The 16,880-nt window shown below is 38.3% G+C and overlaps 1 protein-coding gene across 1 annotated transcript; it reads left to right on the plus strand.

Annotated features, from left to right (window-relative positions):
- Nucleotides 1–11,560: 11,560 nt before the first annotated feature.
- On the plus strand, nt 11,561–15,456 carry LOC147623240 (non-functional NADPH-dependent codeinone reductase 2-like). The gene is made up of 5 exons (XM_086821334.1): nt 11,561–11,727; nt 11,926–12,107; nt 13,375–13,615; nt 14,268–14,447; nt 15,031–15,456. The coding sequence occupies exons 1-5, from the start codon at nt 11,608–11,610 to the stop codon at nt 15,256–15,258; spliced, it is 951 nt and encodes a 316-aa protein (XP_086677460.1). The 5' UTR covers nt 11,561–11,607; the 3' UTR covers nt 15,259–15,456.
- The last annotated feature ends 1,424 nt before the right edge of the window (nt 15,457–16,880 follow it).

The raw sequence follows: 16,880 nt of genomic DNA on the forward strand, positions 1-16,880 counted from the left end.
TTCATCCTTACCTTTACAAATACTCCTTTCTAAAATAATTTTTTTGCACACGAAAATGCAAAATAAACATGACTCCTTATAATCTTATGAAACTTTCAATTCATGTGTCTCTTAGCATTTTACTCCCTCAGTACAAACTCGTTCAAATGCACCCAATAAGCAAATTTTTATTGCGACCACCAAAAATATCGACCACAAATCTCTTGACACATTAAAATGTTGCTATGCACAATGGACTAATGATAACAAAATGGAGGCTTGCTACATAATGCGATGTGGCAATGCTATGTTTCATTTCAAGTAGTACAAGTGACCCAAACCCGCCTTCGGCAAGTTGTTGCCCTTCTCTCTCTCTCTCTCTCTCTCTCTCTCTCTCTCTCTCTCTCTCTCTCTCTCTCTCTCTCTCTCTCTTCTCTCTTGCCCTTTTTTATTTTTCTCCTTTAAAACAAAACCAAAAATATTTTGTTTAAACTAAGTCTACTCTCTCTCTCTCTCTCTCTCTCTCTCTCTCTCTCTCTCTCTCTCTCTCTCTCTCTCTCTCTCTCTCTCTCTCTCTCTCTCTCGTCTTACCAAACAGTGAGCAACCTTTTCTGAGCTGGTTGAAAATTGGAGAGCGAAACTTGGCAACAAACCCCCAAAAATTGGAATTAACTTGACAAACTTTTAGAACAGAAAATAATGCAAAGTTAGCATGACAGAAGCAGTTACATTATTTTCCATTCACGTGCAGGATAATCTTTGATTGAAGCAACACGGTTCCTATTATTGAAGTACATTAGAAGATCACGTCAATCACCATACAAAATTGAATTACCACTCCAACTATAATTTTGTGTGACTGCACAGAACATGACCCACTTTGAATGGGATTTAGGGTTTTTAGAGATCAACAATATCTACATTAAATAAGACCGAAACAAAATCGCCAATCATGGCTCGCAAGCAAACACAAAAACCATGTGTTGCATTGTCCACTACACACACCATAACAAATCAAGTTGAGTCACAATCATCGTCTATAAAAACATGACGAGCATGACATCGTTCTGCATGGTCCTTCTCAAAATGTGCATCTCCAGCCATGGTTCTTGCCATTGCTTCGGCATACACTAGCAGAACACTTTGCATAGAAAGTAAAGAATAAAAATTGTTTAGTTTTTGCAAATTCACATGTTTAAGTATATCTGTGTAGTGTAGATCAAACTTGAATGTTCTAGTCTTAAAACATATGTACGAAGGTAACCAAAATCACAAACTTGGATCCTCAAGCATTGACCTACTGTAAAACACCGCTAAATCCATATCAAAATAGAGTGACAATAGTCCCAAGCACATCAAAAAACAAACCCAAATAAATAGTCATCAATGTAGCACTGAATAAGGTCAAGATGCTCGCTACTCATATGGATTCTATCCCACACGTGCATTAATATCATCATCCCAATCATGTGAATTGCTAGCCTCCCCCTGGCCTCCTTGTCTCTTAGGTAGAAGCAATGGCTATACGTATAAAGATAGAAGACCCTCGTCAGAGTCCATTGAAGAATATAAACAACCTGACCTCAAACATGCCTTAAGGAGTTGTGCCACAGCCCACCAACTTAAGGCAAACACCACCAGGATGACAGAACAACTCCAAATACCTTACAAAATGAAAGTAACGTTGTGCTCCAAAACACCATGGATCTCCACACCCCTGAGATCCCTAGCACAAGATACATTTGGCAAATAATGGTATGCCACCGAATCCATAGGATTCATATAAAGCACCTCAAAAAGAGGTGCACTCTCCAAGCAGTAAATTGCATACCTCGTCTACGAGCATAGAAGAGGTATACTGCAACACGATGACAACAATCTAATGAATGAAAAAAATTGTATATATCGAACAAAATTCCCTGGAAGCACTAATAAACACACTACCTCTGGCCAGAAACCAATAGTCTTATAGTATTCATAGGGTGAGTGATGCATGACAATAACACGGTGCCAAATCTCTAAATCCGGTACATGGAAATAGTGGTCAACCCAGCCCACTGTCTCTCCTATAAAACATAACATAACTTTTATCAAACAAATTACAAGACAAATTTAAGGAAAGGCTTGCAAGCTTCCAATACATAGAATATTATCTCCCATCATCGATGCCATAATAAAAAACCAGCCAGAATCACCAAGAGTCGATGCAGCTGCACATGGTCCTTAGATATTGTATCCCACAAGGGCCTAGAGTTGTTGGAACCATGTACAACTCCACCAAAATGGAGGTCCAAAAATATCAAATTAGCCACCCAAGAAACTGATCTTCATTTCCTTGCATATTGTCTACCCTTGGGGGTGATAATTTTTTCATGTACTCATGAACTATGGTTTAAGATGCATTCTTTGTGCCAATCATAAAATCCTTGCCAATAGTAATATAATCCTCAACAACAGCCAAACACTTTGGACCATCCCCACATGACACATCCAAAAGTGGCAAATGTGGCTGGTAGACATATGTTGTTATTCTTTTAGAAATTATCCCTATTGTTTTGCCATTAAGGCCCTCATCTTGAAAACAATCGAAAGAAAGATTTACAGTCAAAAAACTTTCCTTATTCATGCAATTGTTGATAGGATATTCAAAAAGTCAAAAACCATAACTTGACAAAACGTACTATCAACACAACAAAAATAATATTCCAAGCTCAATTCTAGAGAGGTTGAAAATGACTTACCATCATCATGAGCATCCTCAATATTTATGTCTAGCTCATCATCCAATAAGTCCTAGTCTTCCACAACTTTGTCTTTGTCTTACACGTAAAAAAAAGCAACGAGCAACTCAAGACAATGACCAAAGTTAGTAGATGCCTACATTGATAAAGAACTCAGCTAACCTCTCCTTTGTGTAGGTCTCTTTTTCTCCACCACCTTATCAACCACCTTCTCGACCTCGACTGGTTGCCCAAGCTTGAAATGCTGATGGAGCTCCTTCTCCTACTCCAAAACATGACCCTTTTCAAGGTCAATCCACCAAGGACACATCTCCAGCTCCCACTTGGACAACTTCTGTATACTTTGTGGGCACACACACAAAGCCTCATTATCCACAGCCAACCATTTCTTTGCTCTTACAGGCATGACAACCAAATGAACCCTTTCTTTTAAACACATAAAATATTTGAAAACATTGATAAGCAACATATGATTGAGAATGGATTTTTGAGTTAAAAATAATGTAGCATTTTCTTATGAACATTTCCAACACTACTCGCAAAAAAGATCAACCTGTAAATCAACCTTTGGGAAGCCATTTGGACCATGTCAGACTTCTTTATTGCCTTTTCAAAACTCTTTTTTTCCCTTGTGTCTTGGCCTGTCTCAAGAGGGAGCAATTGCTTCCTCTTCTCAATCTTTATGTCCTCGTAATAATCATAAAGCAACAATCATTGGGCACCACCAGGCCATTAGGCTCATCCATAAAATCTTCAAGGACAACATTTTCCCTTTGTAAAATCTTTTCAAGAGTGACCTCTTTTCAAAGCCAGCTTCAAAGCAAAAAGATCACATCACAAAGGAAAGTATGCATATGACATATTTGTAGAAATTGGAAACAACTAAACACAAATAGCTATAGAAAACCATGACTTACTGTCTATAGATATGATCTCTATGCACAAGGCCAAACATATTTTTGGTTGTCTTGTTTGCCTCCAATAAACCCAACCAAAAGATTTTGGACTCTATTGGTACTTCACACAATGCTAATAAATTCAGCTTCTCCAGTGTTGTAAAGCTATCCACATCCCACTTTAAGGACCACGTAGCCCGCCATGCATCACCATACTTAGGATCAATAATGTTAAGGATCTACACAAATGGAAATCATTCTTAATACACTATATCCAAAATTAATATTGTCTTGAAATGCAATTAGAATCACACTATATTAATCTCAAGTCATGTAATTCACCATTGCAAAACACACTACAAAATACCTTAACTATGCGGTCACCATATCTTGTGGCCAATTCCTCTATCTCCTTAGCTTTAATTTTTTTCACATCATCTTCTCCCATGGTCAAGCGCACTTGCTCAAGCTTATTGTTTAAGGCTTGAGTAATTTGAACCTTCACATAACATCGAATCTCATCACATGACAATTTAAAGCAAAGCATGAGTATTAAGCAAAGTTTAAGCTATCAAATACTCACATTATAAACAAGCAAAGCTTAAGCTATCAAATACTCACATTATAAACAAGCTTGCCCAAGTATGTACGAGTAAGAGGGTACCAAAGCTCGGCTCCCTTTGTATTCTTATTTCTAATCAAAGTAATTAACTTTCTATCTCTCTCTAGCAAATCTTTCATGTAATCATCATGGTTGGTAGCACTAATGTTGGCACAGTTTACAAGCTCGTGCCCCGTAAGGTTATGGTTACCAAAGCATGAGTATTCAAGCTTTAAAAAACAGACATGAAAATTTACAATTTGCCCAAGCAAAACACCACATGATCAAGATCGCAAACACAAATTTATACGCAACTTACTAATTCATTCTTTGTAGGCTTGCCAGGAGAGCGATCTCACTAACACATGTAGGATCAATGATCGTACACAATACATGATGGTGCTTTGCTCTTGTTTGAGAAAATCTTTCTTTGATAGCTTATGTCCAAGCCACCATGTATGATGGTTCCTAATAACCACACATAAAACGTCCTACCCCCTCAAGGATTTGCAACTCTAGTCATTAGGAGAAATATGGACTCTCCATTTTGCCTCTTAAGGAGTGAATAAAAAAAGATTGGCCTGACCAATGAGAGAGCTGGGATTTTAGATCCATGTAACATGGATCTTTTTGTCATATCTTTGCCCAAATCTCTTAAGACAGTAAAATAATAGAGCCCATATCTTAAAAAAATAGAGAAATGTCAGATTTTATGTCATAAACTATTCTTTCATGTCAGATGTACCTTGTGGTTAGCACATGGAAGTTTAAAAATTGAATTTTATTTTTTTTCCATTTTTTATGTTTAACTTTTTACTTTCCCTCCTTTTGCATTTCACTACCTTTTCATTTTTCCCTTTTTTTTTTGTAGAATTCAATTTTGCCATATCTTCTACAACTCTGGTTCTTTCTTCTCACAAAAATTTACAAGTATGTTGTTCTCCCCCATAGCTCTCTCCTCCTAAAATTTCATCTCATTTGGACAAAACGTTTGTGAGTTATGCCCGTTTTCTCACATGAACTTTCTCTTCTCTGCACCACAGATAGCTATCTTGATGTGAAGTGGCATCAAATTCTTGTGAGTAATTATCATATGTTTAGGATTTGTCTATGTTTTGTCTTGATGTGAGTAATGATCATAGGTTTAGGATTTGTTTATGTTTTGTCTTGATGTGTTGCTGTTTATACAGGAGCAAGGTTGTGAGCAACAAGGTTGTGTAAATCAAAGCAGTAAGTTGTTTATTTCTTGTTGTTTTAATTTTTTATTTTTTGCTTACAATTTTCTTTGCACCTTAATTATTTGAATACCACAGTAATGATCATAGGTTTAGGATTTATTTATGTTTTGTCTTGATGTGTTGCTGTTTATTCTCACAGGAACAACAAGGTTGTGAGCAGTAAGTTGTTTATTTCTTGTTGTTTTAATCTTTATTTGTTGATTACAATATTCTCAAGTGGCATAAAATACAACAGTAATGATCATAGATTTAAGGTTTGTCTATGTTTTGTCTTGATGTGAGTAATGATCATAGGTTTAGGTTTTATTAATGTTTTGTCTTGATGTGTTTATGTTAATTTTCATAGGAGCAACAAGGTTGTGTAAATCAAAGCAGTAAGTTACTGTTTATTTCTTGTTGTTTTAGTCTTTGTTGCTTACAATCTAACATATATATTTATTAATCATGCAGTCTAGCTTTATTAATCTAGATATCTTCAAGGAGGAGAAATATCAGTAATATTCACACGGTGGAGGTGTTTAACAAGAGAGATGATGAAGGTTACTGGATCCCTGATTAGTACAGCAAGTTAAATTAGATTTTAATGCAAACAAGTACTCGTAGAGCAATTTCAAGGTCAAGCTCAAAGATGTCACAGACCCCAACAAGCAATGGAAAGGTAGAATCATAGAGTTCAGGAGACCCACAAATGGTATGAGTACAATAACAGAGGTTTTCATTCAACATGTTTATATGCACAAAGAGATTTGAGTGCATCATAATAACTTCAGTTTGCTGAGGAAAAGCATGGGAGTATGAGAGCATCAATAGGTTATAAAAGTCAGATTAGCTTGTTCGAGGCCACAGGTGCAAACATGGCATTGGTTGTTTTGCAAAGTGTGAAGTATAATGCTTACTTGAAAGGTGTGCACTCTGGGAAAGGACAAAAAATGTAGGACATGGCTGATAGATTTATGAGTATGGGTGAAAAAACATCTTCTGGCAAAAGACTCATTGATTTGGCTCACACAACTATGCAGGAGATGGGTATTGACTCTCTTGTGATGCAGCGTGGCAAGAGAGGTTAGCAAAGTGTTTGTCAAAAGCATCCACTGTGTGCGTATCCAAGCCAGATCTTGGATGAAGACAGTCATCGGCCAAAGTATGTGACTGTGACAATAGCAGGGTAGCATGTGGAATGCAGAGAAACTTGTGGAGACAAGTACATGTGTGGAGACTAAAAGGCCCAAAACAATGTGGTCAATTCATAGAACTACTCCTGGTGGCAAAGTAACTTGTTTTGGGCGATTTCTAGGACATAATGGTAGATGTGGCTCTCAAATTATTGATGTGGGGTTGGACAAAAATAGTGGAGTTCCAGCTCCATGTTTTTGGGTCGTTAGAAAGTATCCCGGTGGAGTTGTTGGAGGGTATGTGTGGTTCTGTAATTCATCTCCGACACACTCTTGGGATGTTGACGACACACTCTTGGGATGTTGACACGGACCATGTGATAGGTGCACCAGGACCAGCACCCGAGGTCTAGCCTGTGGAAGAAGGTACCAATTTGGATTGTCATGAGGTGCAAATGCTTGAAAGAAATGGATTCGTTTTGCAAAAAAGGATTGGTGCTGCACACGGAATAACACGGTTACAAATGGTACGGTGGTTAGTGCTTTTCATCCACAGTTGCACATGGAATAACACAGTTGCAAATGGTACGGTGGTTAGTGCTTTTCATCCACGGTTGCACACGGAATAACACGGTTGCAAATGGTACGGTGGTTAGTGCTTTTCATCCACGGTTTTATGGCAGAAAAAATTGTGAGATGGAGGACAAGGTTAACAAAAGAATTAGCGAAGAGTTGGCTCGGAGATGCATCCGAATTCTACCATGGCTTAGTTACAGCACTAAACACCTAGGTTAGAGTATTGTCGAAATTAGTGCTATGCTATTTGAGGACGAGATGCGGTTCAAGACCCGTGATGGTGGTGACAGTGCATTTACGGCCAATGCAAAAGGCAAAGATGGGGCTACTTCTGAAGATAAGAAGAAGAAGCCCAAGAAGAAGAAGTTTTCTGGTACGTGCTACTACTAGACAAGAAGGGTCACGCCATCAAAGACTATAGAAAGAAGCAGGTTGTTGAGAAGAACGGCACCATGAAGGCTTCATGGAAGGGAAAGGAGTCAGCCAACAATGCCCAATCTAAGTTGGAACTCTGGGTCGCCATAGAAGAGGTATGCTCATTTGCTTCAGGCTCTAGTTGTTAACTGTTCATGGATTTTGGATAGTAGGGCATCTTGACATATGATTTTGGATAGTAGGGCATCTTGGTATAGTTTCTGGCGGCCTTTACAAGAATCCATCAATGTTATTATTGGTAATAATGCTAAATGTCCAATCGAAGGGTCTGAAACCATCTCATTTGTGGTAGCCTTTATAGGAATCCATCAATGTAATTATCGATAATAATGCTAAATGTCTAGCCGAAGGGTCTAGAACCATCTCATTCATGTAGCTACAGGTGAAGAAAAGAAGCTGTCTAATGTACTCTATGTGCCTCAAATAAAGAGAAACATGCTCTCAGTTGCTGCAATAACAGATCGTGGCCTTGAAGTATGAAGTATGCTTCAAGAAAACAGGAGTAGAGATTCTAGATGCTAACGGGAAGACAATTGGCAAAACTATGAGGAATAACAATTTGTACGAGTTAAAAAGTGCTCTTACAGGTGTTGTAGAAAAGGGCACAAGCAAACTTTGGCATGAGTGATTTGGTCACATCGGATTTGTTGTGCTAAAGGAGATGCAGAAAATGGGAATTGTGAAAAATTTACCTGCATTTGCAGAATTGCAAAAAGAACCCTGTGAAGCTTGTATGATGGGCAAGCAACAACGGAAGGCATTTCCACAACAGAGCAGCAATCGAGCATAATCTCCTCTAGAGCTGGTACATGCTAATCTTTGTGGTAAGATGTCTACTGCTGCAATTTTTGGATCTTCTTACTTTATGCTGTTAGTCAACTATTACAATAGGAAGATGTGGGTGAACATTTTGGCAAGTTTGAGCAGTGGCATAAATTTGTGGAGAATGAGACAAGACAGAAGGTGAAGAAGTTCCGGATAGATCGAGGAGGAGAATTCACTTCAGGTGAATTCTCCTGAAGATCGAGGAGGAGAATTCACTTCAGGTGAATTCAATGAATACTGCAAGGTGCATGGCATCAAGCGCCAGCTCACTACTCCACATACCCCTCAACAAAATGGAGTTGTGGAATGCCGCAACCGCACAATCGTGGAAATGGCAAGGTGCATGATGAAAGGGAAAGGGTTACTAGACTCTTTCTGGGCTGAAGTAGTCAACACTACAGTTTACATTCTTAACAGATCCTACACAAAGACGCTTAAAGTGATCACACCATATGAGGCCTATTCGGGTAAGAACCCTTCATGTTCTCATTTTCATGTTCAGGTTTGTAGGTTGAAGAAGGTTGTAAAAAACGGGCTAAAATAAGACCCAAGGGCATGGTACCAACGAATAGATACTTTTTTCAAAAATATTGGTCTTTCTAGAAGTGCATATGATGCTAACTTGCATGTACTTAGAAAGGATGGCAAATATGTGATATTTGTTCTCTATGTGGACGACCTGATCACAGGCAACCATGACGACTTGATTTACAAGCATGAGAAAGGCTTGGCTCTGAGTTTGAGATGACAGACTTGGGGCTCTTGCATTATTATTTGGGGATTGAGGTTTGGTAGGAGTCTGCTGACAAGATCTTCATTTCTCAACAGTAGTATGGAATAGAGATCTTGAAGGAATTTGATATGACAAACTGCAAGCCGATAAGTACATCGATGGAAGTAAACTCTCAGCTTTCTTTTGAGGACACTTCACCTCATCAAGATGTACATGAAGCTTGTTAGGAGTTTGATTTTCTTGTGCAATACTAGACCAGACATTTGCTATGCAGTTGGTGTGTTGAGCAGGTTCTCCAACAAACCAAGGGAAAGTCATTGGAATGCAGTAATGCGTGTGCTTAGGTACATCAAAGGTACCATTGAGTATGGAATTATATACATGTCTGGTGACTCTTTAGTGGGATATTGTGACTCCAATTGGGCTGGAGATTGTGACACCAGAAAGTTAGTTTCTGGATATTGCTTCTCACTTGGATCCAGTGTGTTCTCTTGGATTAGTAAGAAGCTAGTGAAATCATGGATCAAACTCTCCTCCTAATAACAAGACATTTACCTAATCATAAACTAATCCTACACTAATGACAACACTAATCTAAGGTGGATAAAAATGAAGAAGACTCATTGTGATGAGTGTGTGCTAATTAAGTTTAGACTCAAGTTCAGTTAGGTTACAAGATGGAAACTTGTACGTATAAAAAGACTTGAGATGTTGTGCTTGTATTCCATTGCTTGAAATGTCCTCCTTTATATAAGGAGAGTACAACTTTAGCATTTCTCTTGCATGTGGGATAATTCTCACTTGGTGATGTGGCTTCTCACACTCACTCCATATTTTCCTTGTGCTTTTTAGCACCACATTTCTCAACAGAAGCAACCCACAATGGCACTTTCTTCAATTGAAGTGGAGTACAAGGACCTCTTGTTTTGCTGCCTATGAGGCAGTATGGCTGAGGAGGATTCTAGCAGATATGGGAGTTCCAGTGAGGTCAGCCATACTGCCTGTGAGGCAGTATGGCTGAGGAGGATTCTAGCAGATATGGGAGTTCTAGTGAGGTCAGCCACCATGACCTTACGATGTAGCAATTAGAGTTGTATGGCCATTGCAAAGAATCGTGTGTTTCATGCTCGTACAAAGCACATTGAGATTCAATATCATTATGTGCGGGAGTTGATCGAGGATGAGATTGTGGAGCCGGAGTACTGTTCTACGTAGCAAGACTATGCCAACATCTTCACCAAAGCTCTTAGGAAAGACCAGCTCACTCAACATCTTCATGGACTTGGCATTGAGCCAAGAAACTCTTAGTTCAGGACATTGAGGGGGGGTGTTAATATTTGTTCAATGTTCGACTCTCAGCATGTATCTCACATTGATGTATGGTGCATATTTGTACGGCCCCATTATGATGAGGAGAAGCTATTGGTGCACATATATTTAGTGAGAACCCTAGCTTAGATGCTGGAAGGGGTCGTAGTTGTGACCATTGATGGTTAGGAGATGATGAGGCATGGCCTCAAAAGGTATAGGAAATATTCTTTGGAATATTCCTTTGGATACTAATTTCATCATTAGTGGGCAATGGTCGGTTGGGACGTGTTATGAATACGCAAGTGGTGAGCCGCACCAATGTAGCGTAGCTGTCCACGTCTTGGACACATCCACTGCACTACCTCTGCAGCCTTATAAATGGACATAGTTGGCACAAGCAAAGGCATCCAATGCTTGTGAGCATATATTCCCTATACTCTGAGTACGCCCTCCATCCAGAGTGTATCTAGATCGTCATCTAAGCTCTACACTAGAGCGCATGGGTGGACAACACCATCATATTGTACTTATCTACTATTGTTTGGTATAATCAGAACTTTAAAATTCTCTCCATTCTCTCTATTGCATTATCTAGTGTACTTTCTCTTGCTGTATCTTTTTCTGTTGTGCCATATTCTTATATAATTAAATTAAAGAGTGAAGAAAATGTTTGTTCAAAATTACAATTTCTTGTTAAATTCGTTGTTCATGGTGAAAAGGGTTGATGTAGTTCATGGGTGAAAAGGGTTGATGTAAGGCTCGATTGATGTGTATATGGAGGTGATAGACGTATAGCACCCCCTGAGTGTGTGTACTTATGTAACTTTTTTATGTATATTTGGCTGTGCTAAAAAAAAATGTTTTTTTCAACCCTTAAAATTAAAGGCAACACTAAAACCTAACTAGGATTAGGACCTAAAAATCTCTAAAAACCATACTTATTACAGGATTTATAACTAAAACATGTAAATTGCATCCCTTAAAATTAAACACAATGCCGAATTCCAATCTGGATTTTACACTACAAACCGGGTTATGTGAGCAATGGTATTTGGTGTGGCCGGGAGTGTCTTGGCGTCTGGACAAAACAGTTTAGTACTCTTTCACACCTAGCTATCACCTGATATACCAAGGCAATTCTGGAAACCTCTCGAGGACGCATGGCAGAAGCTGCACAGCTCAACACAGGAGCTTCTATCCCTCTGCTAGGGCTTGGCACCGGCTCCGATGGCTCCTTAAGCCACGAAGAGAAGAAGGCAGCCATCTCTGCAGCTCTAGAGGTAGCTAACCCTTCATTATTAATTACGGCTTTAACATGAGTTAAACATCTGCGCCCATAACATGAAACTGAGTTTAAGTCCCCTGCCCATGTAATCAAATTGAGTTAAAATTCAGTTAAACTTCCATTAGGGCAGTTGTGGTCTGTGCTTTCCCATGCTTCTAAAAAATTAAACCGCTAGTTATGGCATTAATCACAGGTGGGTTACAGGCATTTTGACACAGCAAGCCTCTACAAGAGTGAAGGGTTTCTTGGGGAGGCTCTGCAAGAGGCCATCAAGGCCGGCTCAGTGAAGCGAGAGGACCTCTTCATCACCTCCAAGCTATGGTGTACCGATGCCTATCCCGAGGGTGTCCTCCCAGCCCTGCAAAACAGCCTCAGGTTTTTAATTCTTAATCATCTTTTAACCCTTTACTTAAGGTTTTCTCCTCATTTTTTTTTTCCAAGAAAGGCACTTCTATTAAGTATGAATGAAACAATAAAAAATCACGGCTAAAAGCCGGAAAATGAAAAATCAATCCTCATCCTACAGTGTATGGTGATCTCAACCAATTTGGGGCGTTATGATGCCAAGAGAGTTGTGTGGGAGTAGAGGAGAAGAAAACACCATGATCCGGCTCTCTTATAAACATAGCGCGCTTTGTGTGCGCAGATCTAGATAGCCCCTGTATACGAGTCCATGTGGCCATAAGAGTGTGAACAATTATCATTCCATATGATGTAGATGCACTGAGCATCATATACCTGAATACCCTCTAAAGCCTCTATGCATCTGGCTCTCCAAATTCGTCAGGCTATAACCAATAATCTCCCAAGTGGAATCAATGCTCTACAAAGGTGGTGTATACCGCGACTGAGGAATATCGTGAGCCACTTCTCTACATACCAAGATGACAGGATCAGAATCCATACCCTCAAAGAAAGTCTGTGGGCCAGACTGACCAAGCCAAGCAATAGTTAGTGTTCCAATCCTTCCTTATCTTTTAAGCCTTCTGATTTTATCATGATTTGTTCTTAATCATCTCTCAATTAGGGTTTCACTCAAATCTGCTATTTGAATTGTTAAACCGAGTCTTCCCTCTTTTTGCGTTTGATCATCTCTTTTCATTGCTTTATTATGAGTCTTAGTTAACTATTTTTCCTGTTTGTGGGTCCTTTTATTACTCTAAGTCCTCCCCCAATCACCCGTAATTTACTATATTTTTGTTTTTGGGTTCTCTATTTACCAATTAATTATCTTTTTTTTCTATGTATGAGTCCTCTAATAATAAGCTTCTTTTGATGTTGTTTTTCTATGGCTGACATTGATCAGGATCATTTATTTGTCATTCCTTTCTTTTATAGTATTGATGTATCATGCATATAAGTATAAGTTTACATTATCACATTTTCTGATATCACATTTTCGAACCATCATGCATATAAGTATAAGTTTACATTATAAATCATTTCATTTTGGAAAAGAAATTACAGCTCCAATTTAATATGATACTTATTTTCTGATCATGGGGTGGGTGGGAATGTGTGTACACACATTCCGACCCACCCACCCACATACATACATACATATAATGCATGCAAAAATTAATACATACACACATACAATGCAGTAAACCATGACATTTTTTTTTTGGCTATCATCATACAGGGAATTGCAGTTAGATTATTTGGACCTTTACCTCATCCACTGGCCAATCAGATACAAGGAAGGCACGCGCATCAATCCGAAGCCCGATGAGCTTTTGCCACTTGATGTCAAAGGCACATGGAAAGCCATGGAAGACTGTGTTAAGCAAGGCCTCACAAGGGCCATCGGTGTCAGCAATTTCTCATCCAAGAAAATTATGGACTTGCTGGAGTTTGCAGAGATCCCTCCAGCAGTAAATCAGGTGAAGGCTTTCTTTTGCATCAGATTATGTCTTATACTTAAAACATTTCAATTACAGTAGTCGAATTAGCGTTTAGATTGTACTAATCCAAACTGTTTGCAGCCTCATTAAGGCAGGGCCCTCTTGCTTTTGTTTTTACCAATAAGAGTAAATGGGTTGTTACTTAGTTAGCTTAAACTAGCATCTAGATTGAGTAGATTTGAATTGTTTTCAGGCTTACTAGGCCTTGGGTCCTCTTGATTTTACCAAAAATGTTTTGAGCCTAAAGGCTGGTGAGTTTAGTAAAGTCTAATTAGGCATTTTGGCGTACTTTCAAAGTCAAAATGTGTTTTTTTAAATTGTTTTTATTTTGATTTAGAGAGGATCCTTTTGGCCGGAAAGTTGTCAATCAGTGTCAATTTATCATTTTGAAGAATAGCAGGCAAATTTCTTTAAAAATTTGCATTGTTTCGTATCATTTGTAATTCAATTTATCAGCCAGATTTTGTTGAAAAGCTAGTATTTCTTTGGTTTAGTCAATCCTTTTTTATCCAATCATCAACCATATTTTTAACAAAGATTATTGACTTTTTTTGGTTTACTTTTATTTTTTTGATTCAAATATGTTCCAAATATTTTCATTAAAAATTTATATATCTTTTTTTTTGGGCAGGTAGAGATGCATCCCAAATGGCAGCAGAAGCAGTTAAGAGAAGTGTGCAGCAAGGTCAACGTTCATGTTAGTGCATGGTCTCCATTAGGGGCACCACTTATGCATTGGGGCTCGCCTGCTATTCTAGATGATCCCATAATCAAAGAGGTTGCGCTCAAGCACGGCAAGACTCCAGCACAGGTCAGTGTAATGCTCGACCAATTAAAAGATTTTTTCATTTTAATGAGAGAGTGGGTACTGAATTTAGTTGCCACAATAGTAGATTTGAACCAAGCCTGAAATTTGCAACCCTGCCCTAGACTTCAAAATTTTCAAAATTGAAGGCCTAGGTGCTATCTTGGCCTTCATTTGAAGCCCACTATTAAGGAAAATTTGCTTTTATTGCCTTTATTTGCAGTCTTCTTGGTAGACTTCACCTGAAGGCCAAAATGGATTTGATGCCCATTGCAGCCTTCAAGTTTCAGGCCTGATTTGAACCCAGTATCTCCTCTAGATTTGAACCCAGTATCTCCTCTAGATTTGTTGGGATGGGTGCCGACATGGGCTATAGCCTAGGAGGGAATTAATAGACTTGCAAGGTGATTATATTAATGTAGCTACTGGTTTGCAGTAGTGGTTTTGACAAGGTTTTTTTAATCATATGTTAAAAGCAATGTTTTTAAGATTGTGTTGAAGTGGGAGTTGCAACTGGATTGCATTAGTGGTTTTGATAAAAGGTTCTTTCAATCTTATGTTTTTTTTAATTTTAATAAATGCTTTTTAGATTGTGCTGAGGTGGGGGTTGGACCAGGGAGTGAGTGTACTCCCCAAGAGCTTCAACAAAAAGAGGATGGCAGAAAATTTCGAGGTGTTTGGGTGGCGCCTCACAGACGAAGATCATCACCTCATCGGTAAAATCGAGCAGAAAAAGAACTTGGATGGCAGATCCTTTTGCAATCCCGTGTCGGGGCCTTACAAAAGTCCCATAGAATTGTGGGATGGAGAAATTTAAAGCATGGCTTTCAGTCATTTGAATGAACACATCCTCAATAGTTATGTGGCTTATCATCTTATCTTGATTGCTCTCTCAAAGCACTAGATGGGATTTATGGCTTTGTTGATGTCTTTTGTATACAGAACTCTCTCTCAACGTCTTGATCTCAAGCTTGCAATTGAATACAACTTAAAAGGTCTCCTGCACCCTTTTATTTGTTCTCTGCTAATTTGCTTCTAAGAGAAAAAATGGTTGATACATAAATCTACTGAGCTGGAACCCTGTGGGAAAAAGATTATTTCATGCTTTTCTTTTGATGGTATATCATCACATCAATCAAGGCAAGGAAAATCTCAAGGAAATAAACATTTGCTTAATTGGCAAGGAAAATCTCAAGGATTTATTTGTGTGGCTTGTGTACAGCTGATTATTAAGTTACAATCATGTATTTTCTATGGTTCATAAGCTTTAAAAAAAAGGAGGAGGGATGGGTATTGATCAAAATTTAGAAATTGCACACAACTTTTTTAATTATTATAATAAGTATTAATCCACCTTTACTAACCACTATCATTAGTAGTATTGTAAGTATGTATGCTAATCTACTTTTATAATTATTGTAGGTATGTATGTATAGTATTTTCAGTAGCATGATGCATGTGGATGAAGTTACAAGTATGAAGCTTGTTAATTAAAAATAAAAAAAAGATAATTTTATTAAAAAACAGGGAGCCACAAAATCCCTCATTCATTTAAAAACAAAAAATAAAAACCCTTCAAAAAGGAAGCAAAAATCGATTTTGTGGCATGTGTTTTCTTCATACTTTGTGACCTGCAATTTTGATCACATGAGAGTCGTGTTAATTGCCATGAGAGCTGTGTTAATTGCCTTACATGGAGGACGTGGCAAGCTTCAGGTTTATTGCATTGTCTTTGCCAGATTGATAAAAAGGATGTCTATGTGGCAACACCACTAGTTTTGTGTGTTTATGTATATATGTGTGTGTGTGTGTGTGTGTGTGTTTATATATATATATATATATATATATATATATATATATATGTGTGTGTGTGTGTGTGTGTGTATGTATGTATGTATGTATATGTGTATATATATAAACACACAAAAGGACTCTCCAATGTTTTCCTTACAACTGTAAGCGATGACACGTGTGTGCGTGTTATCCTTTCAAATTTCCAATCAACTCAATATATATATATATATATATATGCAATGCATGCGAGCACCTTGTCGCTTGGTACTGACCATCATATGTCCCAAAGTTGAAGGTACTATTTTTCATGCTTTGAAATGTCTGATGGGGAGTTGCACTGTGTGTGGTCCTCGAAACATAGTAGTTTGTCCAGCTGAATCTGCATATGTATATATATATATATATTGAGTTGATTGGAAATTTGAAAGGATAACACGCACACACGTGTCATCGCTTACAGTTGTAAGGAAAACATTGGAGAGTCCTTTTGTGTGTTTATATTATTGTTGGTGATTTTTGTCGGAGTCTCATATATGATTCTCCAAGATATCAATTGTCATTGACCATCGATGGTCGTCATTCATGTTTGGGCATCTCACAAGTGATTCTACAGCACATCTGCTATCATTGACTATGGGACGGGTC

This window comes from Cibotium barometz, chromosome 27 (assembly GCF_041138505.1).
Source record: "Cibotium barometz isolate CiBa-2024 chromosome 27, ASM4113850v1, whole genome shotgun sequence".
NCBI classification, from domain to species: domain Eukaryota; kingdom Viridiplantae; phylum Streptophyta; class Polypodiopsida; order Cyatheales; family Cibotiaceae; genus Cibotium; species Cibotium barometz.